At 34.7% G+C, this 23194-nt stretch overlaps 1 protein-coding gene across 1 annotated transcript in view; it reads left to right on the forward strand.

Moving 5' to 3' along the window:
• RIMS2 (regulating synaptic membrane exocytosis 2) overlaps positions 1-23194 on the forward strand; it is a 513935-nt gene that overhangs the window by 119645 nt on the left and 371096 nt on the right. The window contains exon 3 of the mRNA XM_036264303.1: positions 14916-14927. Within this exon, the coding sequence (XP_036120196.1) occupies positions 14916-14927 (12 nt within the window). The remainder of the gene's footprint in view (positions 1-14915; positions 14928-23194) is intronic.

Genomic DNA, 23194 nt, shown 5'->3' on the forward strand with positions numbered 1-23194 from the left:
CAGTCTGTGCCCTATTTCGATGTGTCTGGGTCTACTGTATTCCTCAGACTGTTATGTTCATTATATTCCATATATAAGTGAGATCATGTGGTATTTGTCTTTTTCTGCTTGGCTTCTTTCACTTAGGATAATACTTTCCAGGTCCCTCCATGTCGTCTCAAACGATAAAAGATCTTTCTTTCTTACAGCTGCATAGTACTCCATTGTGTATATGTACCACAGCTTTTTTATCCATTCGTCTACTGGTGGACACTTGGGCTGTTTCCAGATCTTAGCTATTGTAAATAGTGCTGCTATGAACATGGGGGTACATACATTCTTCCTGATTGGTGTTTCAGGCTTCTTAGGGTAAATTCCTAGCAGTGGGATCACTGGGTCAAATGGGAGTTCAATTTTTAATTTTTTGAGGTAGCACCATATTGTTTTCCATAGCGGCTGCACCAGTCTGCATTCCCACCAGCAGTGTATTAGAGTCCCCTTTTCTCCACACCTTCGCCAACACTTGTTGTTTGATGATATGTTGATGGCGGCCATTCTGACAGGTGTGAGGTGATACCTCATTGTTGTTTTAATTTGCATCTCTCTGATGATTAGTGATGTTGAGCATTTCTTCATATGTCTTTTGGCCATTTGTATGTCCTGTTTGGAGAGGTGTCTATTCAGCTCCTCTGCCCATTTTTTAATTGGGTTCTTTGTCTTCCTTTTGTGGAGTTGTATGAGCACTCTATATATATTGGAAATTAACCCCTTATCTGATACACCATTGGCAATGATGTTCTCCCATACAGTGGGTTGCCTTTCCATTTTGATGATTGTTTCTTTTGCTGTGCAGAAGCTTTTTAGTTTGATGTAGTCCCCTGTGTTCATTTTCTCCTTTATTTCTGTTGCCTTAGGTGATGTATCAGTGAAAATTCTGCTCCGTATGATGTCCGAAATTTTGTTGCCTACATTTTCTTCTAGAATTTTTATGGATTCACGGGTCACATTTAAGTCTTTTATCCATTTCGAGTTTATTTTTGTGTATGGTTAAGTTGATGGTCTAGTTTCATTTTTTTGCATGTAGCTGTCCAATTTTCCCAACACCATTCATTAAAGAGGCTGTCTTTACTCCACTGTATGGTCTTGCCACCTTTGTCAAATATTAATTGAACGTATTGCCTTGGGTCCATTTCTGGGTTTTCAGTTCTGTTCCACTGGTCTATATGCCTGTTCTTGTGCCAGTACCAGGCTGTTTTGGTTACAGTCGCTTTGTAGTATAACCTGATATCTGGTATTGTGATCCCACCTACTTTGTTCTTCTTTTTCAAGTTTGCTGTGGCTATTCGGGGTCTTTTTTGGTTCCATATGAACTTTTGAAGTATTTGTTCTAGTTCTATGAAATATGTCGTTGGTATTTTGATGGGGATTGCATTGAATCTATAGATTGCTTTGGGTAGTATGGACATTTTAATGATGTTAATTCTTCCAATCCATGAACAGGGTATGTGCTTCCACTTTTTTATATCTTCCTCTATTTCTTATTTCAATGACCTGTAGTTTTCTGTAAATCGGTCCTTTACTTCTTTGGTTAAGTTTGTTCCTAGGTATCGTAATTTTTTTGGTGCGATGGTAAATGGGATTGTTTTTTCAGTTTCTCTTTCTGTGAGTTCATCATTGGTGTACAAGAATGCCGTCGATTTCTTGATGTTAATTTTGTATCCTGCTACTTTGCCAAATTCATTTATTAAGTCTAGTAGATTTTTGATGGAGTCTTTAGGGTTTTCTATGTACAATATCATGTCATCTGCAAATAATGACAGTTTCACTTCCTCCTTTCCAATTTGTATCCCTTTTAATTTTTCTTCATGTCTGATTGCTGTGGCTAAGACTTCCAGTACAATGTTAAATAAGAGTGGCGAAAGTGGACATCCCTGTCTTGTTCCTGTTCTTAATGGAAATGTTTTTAGTTTCTGTCCATTGAGTATGATGTTGGCTGTAGGTCTTTCATATATGGCCTTTATTATGTCGAGATATGATCCCTCTATTCCTACATTGCTGAGCGTTTTTATCAGAAATGGATGCTGGATTTTGTCGAATGCTTTTTCAGCATCTATTGATATGATCATGTGGTTTTTATTCTTCATTTTGTTTATGTGGTGTATCACGTTTATTGATTTGCGAATATTGTACCAGCCTTGCATCCCTGGAATAAATCCCACTTGGTCATGGTGAATAATTTTTTTGATGTATTTCTGGATCCGATTTGCTAATATTTTGTTCAGGATTTTGGCGTCTATGTTCATCAAGGATATTGGCCTATAGTTTTCTTTCTTTGTAGTGTCTTTTTCTGGTTTTGGAATTAGAATTATGCTGGCTTCATAGAACGTGTTTGGAAGTCTTCCTTCTTCTTGAATTTTTTGAACGAGTTTGCAGAGAATGGGTGTTAGTTCTTTTTTGAATGTTCGGTAAAACTCCCCCGTGAAGCCAACTGGGCCTGGGCTTTTGTTTGCTGGGAGAGTCTTGATTACCTCTTCAATTTCCTTAGTTGTTATTGGTCTGTTCAAGTTTTCTTTCTCTTCCGGGAGTAGGTTTAGGAGACTGTGTGTTTCTAGAAATTTGTCCATTTCGCTTAGATTGTCGAATTTGTTGCCACATAGTTGTTGGTAGTAGTTGTTAATGATCTTTTGTGTTTCCGTGGTGTTGGTTGTTACTTCTCCTCTTTCATTTCTGATTTTGTGTATTTGGGTTCTCTCTCTTTGTTTCTTGGTGAGTCTAGCTAGGGGTCCATCAATCTTGTTTATCTTTTCGAAAAACCAGCTCTTTGTTTCATTGATCCTTTGAATTGTTTTTTTGGTTTCTGTGTCATTTATTTCTGCTCTGATCTTTACTATTTCCTTCCTTCTACTTGCTCTGGGGTTTTCTTTTTGTTTGCTTTCTAATTCTTTAAGTTGTGAGGTTAGACAGTCAATTAGAAATTTTTCTTGTTTTTTGAGGTAGGCCTGTAGTGCTATGAACTTCCCTCTCAGAACTGCTTTCGCTGCATCCCATAGATTTTGTGTTGTTGTGTGTTCATTTTCGTTGGTTTCCAGGAAGTTTTTAATTTCTTCCTTGATCTCCTCGGTGACCCATTCATTGTTTAATAACATGCTATTTAGCCTCCATGTGTTGAAATGTCTTTGCATGTTCTTGTTGCAATTGATTTCTAGTTTCATGCCATTGTGATCTGAGAAGATGCTTGATAAGATTTCAATCTTCTTGAACTTGTAGAGATTTAGTTTGTGTCCTATCATGTGGTCTATCTTTGAGAATGTCCCATGTGCACTTGAGAAGAATGTGTATTCTGTAGTTTTGGGGTATAATTCTCTATAGATATCTATTAAATCCATTTGGTCTAGTGCTTCATTTAGAGTCTCTGTTTCCTTGCTAATTTTTTTCCCTAGAGGATCTATCCAGTGCTGTCAATGGGGTGTTGAAGTCCCCTGCTATGATTGTATTGTTGTCGAATCCTCCAGAAGATTTTTAATATATTTTGGTGCTCCTATAATGGGTGCATATATGTTTATCAAGGTTATATCTTCCTGTTGGATAGATCCTTTCAATATTATGTAGTGGCCGTCTTTGTCTCTAGTTATGGTCTTCGTTTTGAGATCTATTTTATCAGATATGAGAATTGCTACCCCCGCCAAAAGCAGTTTTTTAAAATGTTAGGCTCAATGTCTCCTAGTATCTTATCAATCAGTTTTTTATTTAGATGGTCTTTAAATAGTAAGCTAATATCTTTACATACATTACTTAGGCATAATGGTGGTAATTTTGTTCCTCTGTGATTTCATTTCTCCATTTTCTCATTGGTCCCTTTTTCTCTTTGTTTGTTTGTTGTATTTTGTTTATTTTCTCATTGTTTTGTTATTTCTATTACTTTTTCACCCTGATTTACCTGATTATGTTTGTTTTTCTTGACTAGTTGAATTGGCTAGAATTCTGAGTAGAAGTAGTGAGGGCAGTCATATCCTGTCTTGTTCTTGATCTTAAGGAAAAAACCTTCAGTCTTTCACTATTAAGAAGTATGTTGGGCCCTGGCCGGTTTGGCTCAGCGGTTAGAGCGTCGGCCTGCGGTCTGGAGAGACCCGGGTTCGGTTCCCGCTAAGGGCATGTACCTCGGTTGCAGTTTGTCCCCGGCCCTGGTTGGTCGTGCGGGTGGCAGCCACTCGATGTGTCCCTTCACATCGATGTTTCTCTCCTCTCTCTCTGTTCCTCTCTCTCCCTCCCACTCTACCTGAACAAAAAATGGAAAAATGTCCTCAGGTGAGGATAAAAAAAAAAAAAAAAAAAAGAAGTATGTTGGGCCCAGCCAGTGTGGCTCAGTGGATTAAGCATCGTCCCATGGACTGAGAGGTCCCGGTTCAATTCCTGATCAGGGCACATGCCCAGATTGTGGGCTCGATCCCTGGTAGGGGGTGTGCAGGAGGCAGCTGGTCGATGTATCTCTTGAACATTGATGTTTCTCTCTCTCTCTAAAAAACCAATAAAACCATATTTAAAACAATAATTATGTTAGCTATCAGCTTTTCATTGATGCTTTCTTTCTAGTTTTTGAGCGTTTTTTTTTTTAAATTTTTAATTTTGTTATATTAGGAATAGATTTCAGATTTTGTCGCGCTTTTTCTCGTATTGAGATTAAGCATGTGTTTTTTTCTTTCTGTGTTAATATGGAGAACTACATTGATCAATTTTGATATGTTAAACTAATTTTGTATTTTTGGGATAAATCCCATTTGGTTATGATGGATGATCCCTTTTGCATATTAATAGGTTTGATTTGTTTACATTTTGTTTACAATATTTGCTTCTTTGTTCATGAAGGTTAGTGTTTGTAGTTTTCTTTGCTTGTAATGTCTTTCTTTGGTCTTGGCATCAGAGTAATGCTGGCCTGAAAGAATGAGTTGGGAAGTATTTCCTCCTCTTAATTGCTTGTATCGAATTAGTATTTTTGCATAGAATTAGTATTATTTGTTCTTTAATGTTTGATAAACTTTACCAGTGAAATGATCTAGGCGTGCTATTTTATTTCTGGGGAAGGTTTTAAAGCACATTTTCAATTTCTTTAATAGATGTATAGGATTATTCAGGTTATTATTTTTTCTTGAATGAGCTTTGGTAGTTTGTGTCTTTTGAGGTATTTTGTCCAATTCTTCATAAGTTGTTGAATTTATTGGCATAAACTTGTTCACAGTATTCCATTATTATTCTTTTACTATGTGGAGAATCTGTAGTGATGCTACCTCTTTCATTGCTGATATTGGTAATCTGTGTGTTCTCTCCCAATATCGTTAGATATTTATTAATTTTATTTATTTATCAAAGAACCAGCTTTTGGTTTTATTGATTTTCTCCATGTTGATTTGACTCTGATCTTTATTTTTTCTTTTGATTTTTACTTTGGGGTTAATTTTCACTTGTTTTTCTGGTTTCTTAAGGCGGAAGCTGAGGTCATTGCTTTGAGACTTCTTTTCTAATATAGGCATCATATGCTGTAACTTTCCATTAGATAATGCTTCAGTGGCATCCCCAAAATTCTTACTTATTTATTTATTTATTTTATTATATATATATATATTATTTTAAAGTGGGAGGGAGAGAGAGGAAGAGAGAGAGAGAAACATCGATGTGAAAGGGACACATCGAGTGGCTGCCACCCGCACGACCAACCAGGCCGGGGACAAACTGCAACCGAGGCACACGCCCTTAGCGGGAACCGAACCCGGGTCTCTCCGGACCGCAGGCCGATGCTCTAACCGCTGAGCCAAACCGGCCAGGGTCAAAATTCTTTGTTGTCTTTTAATTTTCATCCACTTAAAAATACTTTCTAATTTTTCATTTCTTCTACGATCTATGGATATTTTATAATTGTTATTTATTTTCTATATATCGGGGTGTTTCCAGAATCTTTCTGTTAATGATTTTTTTTTTTTTTTTTTTTTTTAATTTTTTATCCTCACCCGAGGATATTTTTCCGTTTTTTGTACAGATAGAGTGGGAGGGAGAGAGAGGAAGGGAGAGAGAGAGAGAAACATCGACGTGAAGGGACACATCGAGTGGCTGCCACCCGCACGACAAACCAGGGCCGGGGAGAAACTGCAACCGAAGTACGTGCCCTTTGCGGGAACCGAACCCGGGTCTCTCCGGACCGCAGGCCGACGCTCTAACCGCTGAGCCAAACTGGCCAGGGCTCTGTTAATGATTTTTAAAAATTTATTTATTTATTTATTTTAGAGAGAGAGAAGAAAGGAGAGAGAAGGAGAGAGAGGGAGAGAGAGAAGAGGGAGGAAAGAGAGAAATATCACTTTGTTGTTCCATTTATTTATGCATTCATTGGTTTCTTCTTGTATGTGCCCTGACCATGAATGGAACCTACAACCTTGGCATATTGGGACAATGCTGTCACCAACTGAGTTACCCAGTCAGAGCCCTCTTAATGATTTTTAATTTAATTCTTTGTAGTCCCAGATATACTTTGTATGCCTTGAATCCTTTGAAATGTATTGATATTTATTTTATGGTCTAGAATATGACATACTTTGGAAAATGTTGTATGTGCATATGAAAAGAAAATGTATTCTGCTATTTTTGTACAAAGTGTTTTTAATTTTTCGTTAGGTCAGGTTGGTTAATAGAGTTATTCAAATAAAAATATCCCTGTTGATTTTCTTTCTATCAATTATTACAAGAGGTGTATTGAAATATACAGCTATACTTAGATCTATCTATTTCTTCTTGCAGTTCTATCAGTTTTTGTTTCATACAATTTAAGATCTGTTTTTAGCTGCATACACATTTGGGATTATTGTGTCTTCCTAATCAATTGACCTTCTTGTCATTATTAAGTGCCTTTCTTTATTTCTGGTAATATTTGTTTGCTCTGAAATTCACTTTATATAATATTAATGTAGCCTGTTCAACTTTGTATTGGGTAGTATTAACATGGTTTATGTTCTTCAGTCTTTTACTATAAACTTATTTATATCTTTATTTATATCTAAAATACTTTTCTTATAAGCAACATATAATTGAGTCTTGCTTTGTTATCCAATTTGACATTCTCTGCTTTTAATTTGTGTATTTAGACAATTTACATTTAATGTAATTATTTATGTGGTTATGTTTTATTACATTTTCCTTTTTTTTTCTACTTGTACCCTCTGATTTTTTTTTTTTTTTTTTAAATTTTCACCTGAGGACATTTTTCCATTTTTTGTTCAGATAGAATGAGAGGGGGGAAGAGAGAAAGAAAGGGGGGAGGGAGAGGGAGAGAGACAGAGAGAGAAACATCTACGTGAAAGGGACACATGGAGTGGCTACCTCCCGCACGACGCAACCAAGGCTGGGGACAAACTGCAACCAAGGTACGTGCCCTTAGTGGGAACTGAACCCGGGTCTCTCTGGACTACAGGCTGATGCTCTAACCGCTGAGCCAAACCAGCCAGGGTTGATTTTTGTCTATATTTTTCTTTTGCAGTCTGGTTTTTGATTAACCAAGTACTTTTTATTTTAACTTCTTTGTTGGCTCTTTAGCTATAACTTTTTCAAAAAAAACTTTTTATATATGTTTTTATTGATATTAGAGAGAGAGGAAAGGAGAGAGAGATAGATACATCAATGAGAGAGAAACACTGATTGGCTGCCTCCTGCATGCCCCATCCTGGGGATGGAGCCCTCAATCCAGGCATGTGCACCAACTAGGAATAGAACTGGCGACCTCTTGGTGCATACCAATTGAGCTACACTGGTCGGCTAGCTATAACAATTTTATTTGTTTTATTAATAGCTTCAGAATTATAGTATACATCTTTAAATGTTCATAGCTAACCTTAACTGATAATTATACCATAATATCAATATACATATAATGTAAGAATATTACATTAGTGCACTTCCATTTCTCTGCTCTTTATGTTATTGGTTTCTTATATATTACTTTTACCTATTTTATAAACCTCACATATATTGTTATTCCATTTGTTTAAAAATTTTATCTATTATGGAGTATTACATAAGGGAAATAGGAGGTATTTGCTTTTGTGATTATTATGCTAAAAAGTTTGTCTTTGGATTTTTTCAAAAGGATGTTTTGGCTGGGTATAGAATTCTAGATTCATAATTATTTTCTTTCATTATTTTAAAGATGTTGTTTCGTGTCTTCTTCCCTTCACTTTTTCCAGTGAGAAGTGTGATAACATTCTTATCTTTGTTTCCCTGTACTTAGTGAGTCTTTTTTCTCTGGCTGCTTTTATGATTTTCATTTCTTCACAAGTTATGTGCAATTTAGTTATGATAATTCTTGGTAAATTTTTCTTCATGTTTCTTGTGTTTGGAGTTTTTTGAGCTTCTTGGATTTGTGAGTTTATAGTTTTCATAGGGGTTTGGGAAATTTTGGCCATTATTTTCAAGTATTTCTTCTGGCTCTTCTTTTTCAGGGATTTCTGTTACTCATATAGTAGGCTGCTTGAACTTGTCTTACAGTTTACTTATATTTTTCTTATTGTTAAACAAATTGTATTTTGTGTTTTACATATTTTGTATTGCTTCAAGCTTATTAATATTTTTTTCAGCAATGCCAAATCTGATGTTATCATTCAGTGCATTTTTCATCTTAGACATTGTAGATGTCTATTTGGGGCTTTTTTATATCTTTTATGATCTATTTAACTTTTTGAAAATACAGGATGTACTCTAGTAATGGTTTTGATGTTCTCTTCTGCTAATTCTAGCATTCCTGCCAGTTTTACATTGGTTTTGATTGATCTTTTTTTTTGTGGTATGCATTTTCCTGACTCTTTGCCTGCTTGATATCTTATGTTGGATGCCTGGCACTGTACATTTTACTTTGTTGGGTGCTGAATGTTTTGTGTGGCCCTATAACTCTTCTTTAACTTTTTCTGGGATGCGTTATATGGAAACAATTAGACACTTTGGCATTTTTCTTTTATGATTTGTTAGATGGATACGGAGTATAGCTCAATTTAGCACTAATTAATCTCTTCTACTAAGGCTAGGCTTTCAGGAGTACTTTAACAAATGCCCCATGAATTATTAGTTTTTCTAGTCTTGCTGGTGGGAATATCCACTGTTCTTTTTAATCCTTTCAAATGACTTTTCCCCATTGTTAGATGTTTTCTCACATGCATGCTCACTGATCATTACTCAGCTGAATACTTGAAGGGACCCACTGCAGATCTCTGGGGTTCTCTCTCAATGTAGCTTTCTTTTCTCTGGTAACTTGCCCTATGACATCTAGCTATGTTGCCCTCCTCAGCCTCTCAGTTTTAATCCATTCAACTCAGGATGTCTGATAAGCTGCACTTCAGTTCCTCTGCACTGCTCTGCCACCTGAAAAGTCTTTCAAAGCAGTAAGCTGGAGCAATTATAGAGTTTATCTAGTTTGTTTCCCATCTATCACCATCTTTTTTTGTCTTACATCCAGTGTGTTGGAAACCATTTTTTTTCATGTATTTTGTTCTGTCTTTTTTAAGCAGGTGGAGAAATCTAGTCCCTGCTTCCCCATTTCGTTCAGAAGCAGAAGTCTCTCATGACATCTGATTTTAGTTTGCCTGAAAATATATTTCTTGATTTCTAACACAGGTCCCTTTAGGCTGAGTACAGTTTTTGTCAATAAATTAAGTACAGTGAAAAACTGGAACACTCCTTGAAAATCTGTGGCAATTTAATCTACTATAAAATTTTGTATGCTTAGATTAGTCCGATGAAGATGGTTTATAAGAAGGAATACTCCCCACTTTTCTCATATTTTTTCTTTGATCTGAGGCAAGTATCAAGGGAGTAAAATATAAAAAATAGTCTATAGCAGTGGTTCTCAACCTGTGGGTTGTGACTCCTTTGGGGGTTGAATGACCCTTTCACAGGGGTTGCCTAAGACCATCGGAAAACACATATTTCCTATGGTCTTAGGAACTGAGACACTTATCCTCTATCCATCTTCAGGCGGGTCTACCCACATGCAGATACACCCACCTACAACATGAGGAACTGTATTAAAGGATCGCAGCATTAGGAACGTTGAGAACCACTGGTCTAGAGTTTAGCTCAAGAAAGATAGCCTGGATTTTTAAATTAGTTTTTCTACATTTTCATTGAGGTAAGAAACCTGTCATAAGAATGCCATGATTTACTTGGGTTAGTGTTCCTTTGAATGATATATATAAGGGTTGTCTAATTCTAAATGAAAAGAATATTGAGTTCAATTTCTCTTTTCAAACTGGATCATCAAACAGCTGCCTTATGTAATAGAAGGCTTCTGCTTTCAATAGATGCTGTATACATTTCTTTGATTTATCATTGTCCCAAAGGATTAAGCCCAGTGAAATTTGGTCACACTATTCTAATGAAGTAGAGTGATGAGAATACAAATATTATATAGCTTATAATAATTATAAAGCTATTTAAAAATCAGGTTTGTAACCATTTATAAATTAAGGTAAAATAATGTTGTTTTAATTTTGAGGCTCTTAGATGTGGAGCCATCCTTAAAATGTAATTAATTCTTGTGAGTACATATAGGATACAAAGAGAATGAATGAAATACAGAACATATAGAAATTCTATTACAAGATTTTATGAAATATTGCTTCTATTTATTTCCTTTTAAGATGATACCCCCTTAATAAGAGCTATATATTAAGTCAAATTTAAAAATGTTGACTTCATAAGGGAGAAATTATTTTGTAATCATAGAATGGTGATTCTAATAGGAAACACATTATAATAATTTACAATAAGGATTATTTTAAGCTTCAGTGTGTGGCAACATTAATATTTGTTTTTTTACTTTTTAGTGTGAAAATATATTACCATCTGCTTAACAGTTAATCTTATTTTGAAATATAAAGAACATACATTTTCAGAATTGTATTGTTTAATTTATAAATGTTACATATGAAATTTTCTATCATGAATTATCAGATTTGAAGCACAATGAATTATAACTTTATAATGATTATAAAACAAAGTGATGATTTAAAAAATCCTTTAAAATATATTGGTATATGTGTTTTCAGTATATTAGATGGTAAGAATGGAATGATGATAATGACGTGCTCATGTGTAAATAAGTCATTAAGTATCATTTATATGAGTGGTTTTAATGACTAATATTTAAATTGTACATTGAGAGATAAAATAATGATTGGAATATTTTTCCAATGTTCTAGGCAGTTCCTTACTTGCAAGTCTGTAGCTAGCGTGCTAATGCAGTATGCAGTCATTCCCCCTCCATCAAAGGCAAGCATATTATATGAATCTTCTTTTAGACCTTATAAAATTTCTACGTTCCCGCATATTGGAAAACCTTGGACATTCTTCAGGAAGAGAGTGGCATGCGTTCAGAAAATTAGGAAAAGCAGGTTTAGTTCCTGCTCTGGGATTGTGTGACTTTGTTTGATGTGTCACGTCATGTCTTAGTTTCATCTGTTAAATGAAAGCATTAATCTAACTGATTTTTAAGGTCTTTTTTTTTTTTTTAATTTAACATTTTATGATTTTTAAATTAATATTAGATTACTCATGCAATTCTGGGAGTACCTGAAAAGTATGTTTATAATGCTAAATATTCTACCACTTAAACAATGATTAAAAAGTAATTGAGAAGCTTCATTAATTCTCTGATGTTATTATGTCTAGCATATTGTGTGTTAAGTTTTATTTTATATCCCTTCCCACATTTATATAACATGGGAGTGTTGAGGGCACCCCTATTTTAGAAAACTGTATTTATAGGAATTTGAGGAGTAAGTAAAGCAGGAAAGCTTCTCAGAATATTATTGGGAAATAGTTGTAGAATTTAAAAAGAAGGAGAAGAATTGTTTTCCCTTACTGACATCAACCTCCCAGGATAACATAGTGACTCTGAGAAGCAGTCTAACTTGCAGACTCTTAGGACAGTTTATATCTCCTAGTGAATATTAGCATTATGGAAGGAAGCAAAATAATGTATTAAATCGAGCATTAAGGAATACATTTTCACCATGTGTAAACTTGTGCTGGAGCCCTACCAGCCCAAGTTCTAAAGTGAGACTAAATTTGAATTCCATTTTCAGCACTTACTAGTTGTGTTACTTGTACAAGATACTTAATCTCTCTGCCTCAGTTTCTTTATCTGTAAATAGAAATAATAGTAGTGGCAATCTCACAGCCTAGTGAAGATAAAATTAATTCATTTTATATAAAGCACTTAGATGTGTTCTTAGCACACAGTGAGTGCTATAGAAGTGTTTTGTAGTAATTTTTATGCTCTTAGATTTCTTTTTAATTACTATATATGTTGGCTATCACATATATTTTCTTATTCAATTAATCATGTTTGTATATTGGGTTAGTGTATTCCTCATTGCATGCATAAATTGAAATCAAGTCTGTAATAATGAATATGTATGTAAAATACATAAAGCAATTTCAATCTTTGAATCGAATCCTTTTTTTTTTACACACATAGACTAAATACAAATCTGGGAGAAATATCCAGACAATTTAGGTTGAAATTCACTTTTAAGGAAAGTGCATTAAAAATCCAAATTATTGCCCTGGCCGGTTTGACTCAGTGGTTAGAGTGTTGGCCTGCAGACCAGAGAGTCCCAGGTTCGGATCCTGCTAAGGGCATGTACCTCGATTGCAGTTTTTCCCCTGGCCCATTGAGGTTGTGTGGGTGGCAGCCATTCGATGTGTCTCTCTCACATCAATGTTTCTCTCCCTCCCTCTCTTCCTCTTACTCTATCTGAAGATAAATGCAAAAATGTCCTCGGGTGAGGATAAAAAATAAAAATAAATAAATAAAATAAACCCCAAATTATCCATATGTTTAAAATGAAAATATTCCTCCACACTAGGTTGTTATTTATATTTACATGACATTTTAATCAGTCTTTGTCTTAAGACCCTTGATAATATTTTATATTTAAAGCCCTGCTTACATTTCAAAACCCTCTCTTAATCCTTTGCCCAAGTCTTGGTATATTCTCTTATTTGTGTTTCCATAGTGCTTTGTTATTCCCTTGCTTTCCAAATATCTTTGTTCTGCAATGATTTATTTCTCTCATTACATTTAGTTCCTTGAGGGCAGAAACTGTCTTAATCATTTTTTACACCCAAGACTTCTAGTGTAGACTTCTGATACATATGTAATGAGTGCTCCAAAAATGAATTTTGTTGGACTAAATTGTTGTCAATAGATAGATGTCCTTCACTGTGTACAATAGTTATTATATGATCTTTAGTTCTAACATTTGTAACAAAGCAGTCATGAACACAACGATGTAAAAAGTGTAGTCCTGTCTCTTCTCTGCAATATCCTATGTCTCAATAGACTAGAATATAAGATATAGAACTATATGCCAGACACTATATTGAGAGTTTTTCAATCTATTGTATTTAATTATCAAAAAAACCCTATAAACTTTTACATTTAAGAAATAAAGTCTTAGAGAGCTTAAGGAAATTGCACAAGATATACAGCTAGGAGTGTTGTTTAAAAGGTGGAATTTTAAGATAGGTCTTTTTTTTTTTTAATCCTCACCCGAGGATATTTTTCCATTTTTTGTGCAGATAGAGTGGGAGGGAGAGAGAGGAAGGGAGAGAGAGAGAGAAACATCGACGTGAAGGGACACATCGAGTGGCTGCCACCCGCACGACCAACCAGGCCGGGGATAAACTGCAACCGAAGTACGTGCCCTTAGTGGGAACCGAACCCGGGTCTCTCCGGACCGCAGGCCGACGCTCTAACCACTGAGCCAAACTGGCCAGGGCAAGATAGGTCTTTTTGATTGCAAAATTTTTCCTCTCAGTCACAGATATTATACGGCCACGCACATTTTAGAGAAAGTGAACTTCAAATCACATGATTTTGACTTTTAATTTATATGTTTTTATAATATATCAGGTCATTATTATTACATTATTACTTTTGCTATAGTATCATTATATTTAAATAAAGAGAAATGCAATAGAGTTTGATTTTATTATATCTAAAATGTTCTTTTGACCAAATCATGTATCTTATCATTTTATTGTCCATATTTATAATACTAATTTCCTCATTTATAATATTGGGAAACTATAACCCCAAATTATTCATTTTACTTATTTATTTATTTATTTTTTAATGTTTCATTACTGATTTAAGAGAGAGAGGAAAGGAGAGGGAGAGAGAGATAGAGACATCAAAGAGAGAGAACATAGACTGGCTGCCTCCTGCATGCCTTCCACTGGGGATCGGGCCCACAACCTGGGCATGTGCCCTGACCTCTTGTTGCATGGGTCCATGCTTAACCACTGAGCCACACCAGCTGGGTCAAAATCATCCATTCTAATCAGTAATATTTTATTTTTAATAACTTATAATTATTTTTTCTTTTTAGTTATAAAGTTAGAGGACTCCTAAATTAAGGGGACAGAGATGACTTTTAGAAGTAATATGCATAATTTATATAAAAATATATTTTGTCTACTTTTGCTAGTATGTGAAGAAATTGAAGATAAATAATGATGCAGTCGGTGTTTCACTGTTTTTGTACATAAAGCCTTTTTCTTTAACATTTTTTAGTTTCTCTTTGAGTTATCTGGGTACTTAATTAGGATTTCATTTGTGTAAAGAGCATTCACCTTTTTCTGATATTTGGGTATTTAATTGCTTTTATAGAAATTATTCTAATTTATATGTCTTAATATAGTCTAGTATATAGCATGCTCTTAAATTTTTTTCTCTTAAAATGTTTAGATTTTAATCAAATTGTAATAGACTTTTTCAGAATTTTCATTTCACTAACAAACTTTTAAAAACTCTTATTTGTTTTAAGAATGGAATTAATAATTTTTTTTTTTTTTTGTCTTTTCTGTCCTTTCTAACTTGCTTTCGTGGATATTCACACCAGGAGGACAAAGTGGTTAGAGTCTTTTTTCTGTCGAATATTTTTGTTTTCTTATTGTTGTTATTGCTAATTTTAATTTTATAGCTGTATTTAATTTATATATTTTTAAGTGTTTTGTTTCTGTTGTAGTGCATGATAATCACTATACATTAAGGTTTTTTAAAGCATGCCCTCTGATTTTACTGAAAAACATTTTATTATACTATAGATGAAAAATGGATTACTTTATTTTATTCTTAAAGAGGTTTGCCTCTTTAGAATTTAGTATTTTTAAGGAGAGCTTATAGCATTTTTCATTGTGTTAATTCTTTTAATCTTATAATGTTTTCCTAAAGTCATCATTGTACTGGTCAGAGTTTTTAAAAGAAGATTCTGAGTTAGTATAAAGATTCAATATTTGTAATAATGAATGAGTCACAATAACATTGAACATGGGTTTTTCTGAAGTATATATTTATGGTTGATTTTAAATATTTAATATATTTTTATTTTTCTTAACTTTTTCTAGAAATTGGTAAAATGTCTATCTTATATCCTCATTATAATATTAGTCATAATTATAATTTTAAAATACTTAGGTTTAGAAGATTCAACTCTAGCCTAGGTTTTAACATTCTGTCAATATTTGCCCTTAGAGGTCAGATTTGGATTTGGATTTGCTCTAGAGACTGGTGACTTCTTGCAAACATAGATAAAATCTTTTTATTCTGATTCTTTTTCATGGGTCAGACTAAACTTGAGGTCTTTTCAAATTTTATCAAATCAAATTGGCATAAAACCCAAAGAGGACATTGTTTAGCTATTTTCTGAACAGTGACTTCTTTTTTTGTCAGTTGGAGCCTTTTTCTTCTCAGTCTTTAGTTACTAGTTTGAGTGTAGGTGGTGGCAAATACTGATGTCGTTTTAGAATAAAGTCTCTGAGCAAAAGAAAAGATCTTCAGGGTTGCTTGGTTCTTTTTCTGTGTGTGTGTGTGTGTGTGTGTGTGTGTGTGTGTGTTTACCGATAGGAATTCTATCAAAATTGTGAGGCAGTTTTGAAGATTAGTTGCTGTAGACATGTCCCAGACTGAGTGAGCATCATCCTCAATCCAGGGCAGATGTTCTAGAGAAACTACCAGCCTTCTACGGCCAATCTTACTAGCTGACTCTCAATATTACAATTCAGGCAAATCAAAGCCTTTAGAATGTCTAGAGCTACTTTTGTGTCTGTGGTTTTCTAAATGAATTCTGACACGTATCCCAGATATTAGATACTTAATAATTCAACCATGATTTTCATTTACTGACAAGATTTAGTAATGTAACAGTCTATATTTTATACAATGGATTGACTAACAGATAAAATTATGCTAATTTTATGCGGATTTGGAACATTGCAAATAAAATTCAATAGGCTTTTTTATGATACTCTTTATGCTGTTCAATAGGACTTTCCACAATGATGAAGATGTTTTATATCTTCACCATCTAATACAGTAGACTCCAGGCACATCTAGCTGTTGAACACTTGAAATGTGGCCAGTGTGGAGAGGAATTGAATATTTGATTTAATTTAATTTAAATTTAAGTAGTCATCTGTGGCTAGTGGCAAATGAAACCAAAAGCCTGGATAACAATCATTCTTTCTGTGACTATTCAACCCCTAAGGCAATACCCTGTACTCCTGCTAGTAGTCTGATGTGCATACCAGCAGCAGAGATGAAAGCTGTACAGAACACAAGAAAGATACATTTGCCAATGCCAGTCTCTTATATAGCCAAGGAGGATAATGGACAAGGAATATCTTCTCGAAGTGCAGAATCAGGGAATATGAATGACAACAGTCAAAGGAGAGCCTCCTAAATAGTTGAATTGAGACTGACAGAATAACCGAGGAAATTAAGCCATTGTTCATGTAGGAATTACTAGGTGCTGTGGACTTTTGACCAGTATATATTTCTCATTCTTCCCTATTTCTGAAGGAGAATTTTTTTGTTGCAGTTTCCTGTTGTTTTTCCATAATTGTATGTTGGGTGTGTTAGGAACAGGTAATTTGTTTTTCATTGTACAGGTTCACAGTGATCCACACTCAACCATGATGGAAAGATTTGCTTGCTCTACCTCAGAGGTCCTGGATTCAGAACTAGATTTTATAACTAGATGAGACTATGGGATTATTTCCTTTTGGGAAGGGGTGAATATGTTACATGTAAAATATATGTACAGAATGTGTAGTAATTGAAAGAGGAGCCTGTTCCAGACCCTGCCTCTTTTAACAGACATTTTCAACTTCTTTCTTACAATCTTCAATAGAGGGACTTGAAAAATATAAAATTTTTTTTAGCTTTCCTTGCGATTGAGAATGGCTGTGTGACATAGTTTTGGCAAATGAGATGAAGGAAATTTATAAGGGCTTCTAGGAAGTTATGATAAAGAAAGATGTAGCTGGTACTACCTTTTTTTTTTTTTTTTTTTTAAGACTTTTTGTATTGATTTTTTAGAGAGAGGGGAAGGGAGAGGGAGAAGGAAAGAGACATTAGTGTGAGAATGAAACATCAATTGGCTGCCTCCTGCACGCACCCTACTAGGTATCAGTGCACGGGATGACGCCCAATTGACTGAGCCACACCGGCCCAGGCTAGAACCACCTTTTAATGCAAAAGTGATACTTTGAGCATCACAGATCATTTGTGAAGATAAGAGAAAAGCCAAGAGTATTTGAGTCATTAGTCATGACATTGTTGAGCTACTGATCCAACACCACTGAACACCTTTCTCCAATGTGAGAAAAATTCCCAACCCAATTTGTTTCTTTCATCAGTAGTCAGATTTTCTTTTACTTGTAGTAGAAAGCATTCTAGTGGATTTACAGTGTGCACCAGAGAAACCATGCAAACATCTGCAGTTGTTCTTCAGAAATACGGAAGTGGAGTGAAGATGTGCATGTTGATCATTGTCCTGATACTCACCCTTCTGCTTTTGCCTGTATATAATGTTTGAAGAATTTGGATCACTTAACACATCTGCTCATATATTACATATAAATTAATTCAGATTACAAACTGTAAATTAATGTGAATATATTGGGCTTTTTAGGATGTGTGGAACAAATAAGTAAACTAAACTTTCATGACAAATTATTTGCCGTAGGTCAGAACATACATATCTGTCGATGTTTTAGTAAATACTGACCTACTTATGTCTAGTGAGAGCATAGTGAAATCAGTTTTGGGAACAAAATAATGCTAATTTCATTGTCTAGGGACAATATTATCTGTTTATATAAAGACCATTTTAATGAGTATCTTAAATTATTCCTTTTTCTCTTTTTACAACAGTTATTAGTTCTCTTATCCAGTATCACTTGAGACAAAAATAAATAGAAATGTTACTCATTATTCACAGGTTATTAACCTTTATTGTAAAAAAAATAATGCTACTAATGGTAATGTTGTTGAAATAAAGGCTGTTGAAGGATGATAAATGTCCTTCAGTATTCTCACATTTCAGAATCATAAAGGGTTAGCTGTTGGGTTGCAGGTGCAGCTATGATATTCAGAGCAAGGTGTTTGTTTTCACTGTAATCTGATGCTTTTTTCTGATTTAAGTACATTATCCAGGCTTCCATACCCTGTGTTTATCTGCCTGTCCCTTGCTTTTCTCTTATGGAGTAGCAATTTAGCATATACTTAAAATAATTTTTTGAGTTATAATATCTTTGGTTGTTCCATTTCATCTAAGCAATAGCTGTGTGAACCTGCATTTTTGTAAATACTGTCTTAACCATAGTAGATTAATTTTTTTGCCTTTGCAATTTAATCGTACAATAACATGTTTATGACCTTAATAAAATTGTCCTAGAAATTAACTATAACAGCTCTGTCAGAGCCAACTCTTATAATAAAACACAAGTTTAATTATTACTACGATTACTACTAGTCTGCCTCTTTTATTGTAAGCCTGATAAAGACCAGAATTCTTATACTGTTTGCTAGGGAAAATATACAAGTGTCCAGAATTTTAAATTAGAAATATAGAAGTAGTTTGAACTATATTATTTAAACAACATATCAGTCAACAAGAATATAGAAAAAAATACATCTAGAAGGCAGGAAGAGTTCCGAGTAAATCAACAGACAGAGGTGTTGCTGAATATTTGTTCGAATATATTATGCATTCCAAGTTTAGTGAAAAATTTATCATTTTAAGGCCCATTTAAATATTATTTGTATATTTTGAGTAAATGTTGGCCCTCGTGGTCTCTCTCCAAGGCCTTGTCCTGACCAGGACAACAAAGAAAGAACTCTTTATGTGCCAGTTCTTTTTAGAACTGCTTGTGAGTCCTCATCCTTGGCAGAATAAACTTATTTCTTATTTTCATGATCCTTGTCTCCATTTTCTTCTTTCTTTACCAGTCTCTGCTCTCAATGCCCCCTTCACCCAAATGGCACTTTATTTTTAGAGAGAGAGGTTTTTAGAGAGAGAGGAAGGGAAAGGGAGAGAGAGAAACATTAACGTCAATTGGCTGCCTCCTGCATGCCCCCCACTGGGGATGGAGCCCACAACCTGGGCATATGACCTGACCAGGAATTGAACCAGTGACCTCTCGGTGCATGGGACTGTGCTCAACCAACTGAGCCACACTGGTTAGGGCCACTTTTGGTTTTATTAGTTCCTTCCCCTGATACCACCCTGTCCTCCAATTTCTATATATCTCTGTCATATAGGTCTTAATCACAGCCATGTTACAGTACATGTAAAATACGCTTCTTTTAAAGATTATTATGTATTTGCATAAATAATATAAGGACATTGTATAAAATTCCAAAGAAACATGACCATATATAGTGAAAACTTTCTTTCCCATCCCTAGTCCTTAGTCCCTCAGTATCCCAGTCTTTTTTTTTTTTTATCCTCACCCGAGGATATTTTTCCATTTTTTGTACAGATAGAGTGGGAGGGAGAGAGAGGAAGGGAGAGAGAGAGAGAAACATCGACGTGAAGGGACACATCGAGTGGCTGCCACCCGCACGACCAACCAGGGCCGGGGACAAACTGCAACCGAAGTACGTGCCCTTAGCGGGAACCGAACCCGGGTCTCTCCAGACCGCAGCCGACGCTCTAACCGCTGAGCCAAACTGGCCAGGGCAGTATCCCAGTCTTTTCAGTTCTTTTCCCCTCAGGCAACATTTAAAAAAAAATGTTTCATTGATTTTTTAGAGACAGAGGAAGGGAGAGAGAGAGAAACATTGATGTGAGAGAGATACATTGATGGGCTGCCTCCTGCACATCCCCTACTAGGGATCGAACCCACAACCCGGGCATGTGCCCTGATCAGGAATTGAACCAGCGACCTCTTAGTCCATGGGAAGACGCTCAATCCACTGAGCCATACTACCCAGGCAAGGCAACCAGTTTTTACGTAAATGTTCTACACCTTAATTTTCTCTCTTAGTACTGTATCTTGGAAAATTTTTCATGTTGACATCTATAGAAGTATCACATTTATCTTAATGAATTCAGTTTTACTTTATATGGATATGCCACAATTTATTTAACCAAATAGCTAATTTTTAAAAAACTATTTATTATAAACATATTTTTGCACTTATGTCAAATTGCATGTGTATAAGTATACCTGTAGGATAAATTCCTTGAAGTGGAATTGAAGAACATTTCAAAATTTGATCAGTATGCCAAATTACCCTCTCTAAAGGTTATATTAACTTATATTTTCAGTAACAACATGTGAGAATATTTGTTCTCACATCCTTGACAACACAATGTATCCAAATTTTTAGTTTTTACTTATTTTATTGAAATTTTAATGTGCATTTATCTCACTATGAATGATGTTGAGCATCTTTTTCAAATTTAGAAGCCATTTCTTTGTACTGTCTGTTCATGGTTTCAAAGAATAGGAAAGGTCTCCATTGAGTTTAGGTTCTTAAATCATCAAAAGTACGTTTATTAATATGTACTCTTGGTGAAGGAAGATATTTTATCAAACACTAGGAGTTTCAGCATATGTTGAAACATAGGGTTTAGAACAACGGGGCTAGAATAAGGAAGTATTGTTCTACTTCCTTTTCAAAAGTTTATGAAAATTAAAGACATTTACTTTTCCACATGACCATTTAGGAGCAGTTTGTCTAGCAAGTTCACTGCACAATAATTTGTCTTAAATAATAAGCACATTTTATGAACCATCACAGTTAGCCATACTAACCATCCTATGTTTTATGACTTCATACACTTATGTTCAATGTTGTTTCAAATGTATATACAAATGTAGAGATGAGGTTTCTGTTTTTGAAGATAAAGACAGACTCTGTAGTATATGAGAAAGCCGTTTTCTTCTTTAATAGTAAGAGTCAGGAAACCTGAGGATAAATCCATGGTGGAAGTAGGGTATAGGAAAATCTTGTTTGAATTGATACACTTGGTTTTAGTCTAATGAGTTTAAATAATGGATCTTTGTAACAGATGAGGTGTTTACTAAAAGTCCCAGTGCTTCCTAAATTCCCTTTAATCAAAATTTTATTCTTTTAGTGAAGGGAGACTTGAGTTCTGATTTCATATTTTTTGTTATCTTGTAGGCTTTTGCACTTTTTTTTTCTATACTATTTCTTGCTTATTTATATTAGTGTTTTTGTTTCTTTATGAGCCCTTTGTATGTTAAAGAATAATTTTTTATGACACATACTGCAATATCCCAGGTGTTCATTTTTCTTTTTATTTTATTTGTTTATTGATATATAGGAATGTTTAATTGCCTTATACGATAGTAAAATTTATCAGTCTTTATAGCACCTGGATTTTATATCACACATAGTAAAATCTTCTTTGCACCAAGATTTCAAAAACAAAATCTGCCATATTCTATCATGGTATTTTTGGGGAGTGGGGTGGAGGAAGTATTCAATTTTTTAAATATTTAGGACTTTGAATATTCAGAATTAATTTTGATGTAGGTTATAAGGTATGGATCCAACTTTATTTCATATTGTTACCTATTTGTCAGAATGCTATTGAGTAATCCTTTTTTTTTTTTTTATCCTCACCCGAGGACACTTTTTCCATTTTTTGTTCAGATAGAGTGGGAGGGAGAGAGAGGAAGAGAGAGAGAGAGAAACATCGACGTGAAAGGGACACATCGAGTGGCTGCCTCCCACACAACCCAATCAGAGCCGGGGACAAACTGCAACCGAGGTATGCGCCCTAGTGGGAACCGAACCTGTGTCTCTCTGGATCGCAGGTCGCTGAGCCAAACTGGCCTGGGCGAGTAATCCATTTTTTATTCACTAATGTGCACAGCCACTTTTTTGACATATGGAATTCCCATAAGAATTACAGTGCATTTCTGATCTCTTCAACTTGCATGGTGATATTTTGATTCTTGGCTAGAGACACTGTGGTGGGGTGTGTATTGACTGTAGAGAATATAAAAAGAAAAAAAAAAACTAACTAAAGGTTGCTTTGCTTATTATTATCTTTATATGTAACCAATTCTAAACCATTTAGTGATAAAGTACTCTTCCCTACCAGTGCACATTACATCAAATTCCCCCCGCCAATTGTTACACCACTGGAACTAGTTTCTTCATAATTGCTCTTTGTTCTTTTCAAATTCTTTCCTGGCTATTCTATTTAATGTCCTTAAAAAAAAAGTGTAACTTGTAATAAAATGCATAGGACTTAATTATTATTTTTAATAACAGCATCATGAAAACAGAATTGATGTTGGGAAGATTTTAAATTTGTCACTTTTATTTAAGCTTCAATATTATTTAAAATTTTTAAACTTGTGGCTTGCATATCAAATATGCCTAGAGAAAACTGGCTGCATCAGGCTGGGTGATTCTTCCTCTATAGACATCAGTTTTCCAATTTTAGTCCAATCGTTTGGTATTATGAGAAATTAGAAATTAAAAGTGAACTGTTTAGTTAGAGAATGTGACAATCATGTCTTTATTATATATTCCCCACTCCTCAGTGTGCATTCCAAAGGCTTTCTTTAATCTGTGTCTCGGGGAATGGTTGTCTCCAGGAATTTAATAATTTTCTTAAGTCTAACAGACTGCTTACTGGCTCATAGTCTATTTATTTATATCACAGACAAGGTCTTCAAATGCCATTATCATATATCTTGGGGTCTGTTCCATTTTGAGAGATGTTCTCATTATATGTGATGGTGGAACTAGATTAACATGGGCATATACGATAAAGGTATGTTCCTGTCTGAGCTCTCCAGTGCTTCATTGCAACAGACTCTGGATCCAGACTATGTAAGAGCCCACCAG

This window comes from Molossus molossus, unplaced genomic scaffold (assembly GCF_014108415.1).
Source record: "Molossus molossus isolate mMolMol1 unplaced genomic scaffold, mMolMol1.p scaffold_m16_p_16, whole genome shotgun sequence".
NCBI lineage: Eukaryota > Metazoa > Chordata > Mammalia > Chiroptera > Molossidae > Molossus > Molossus molossus.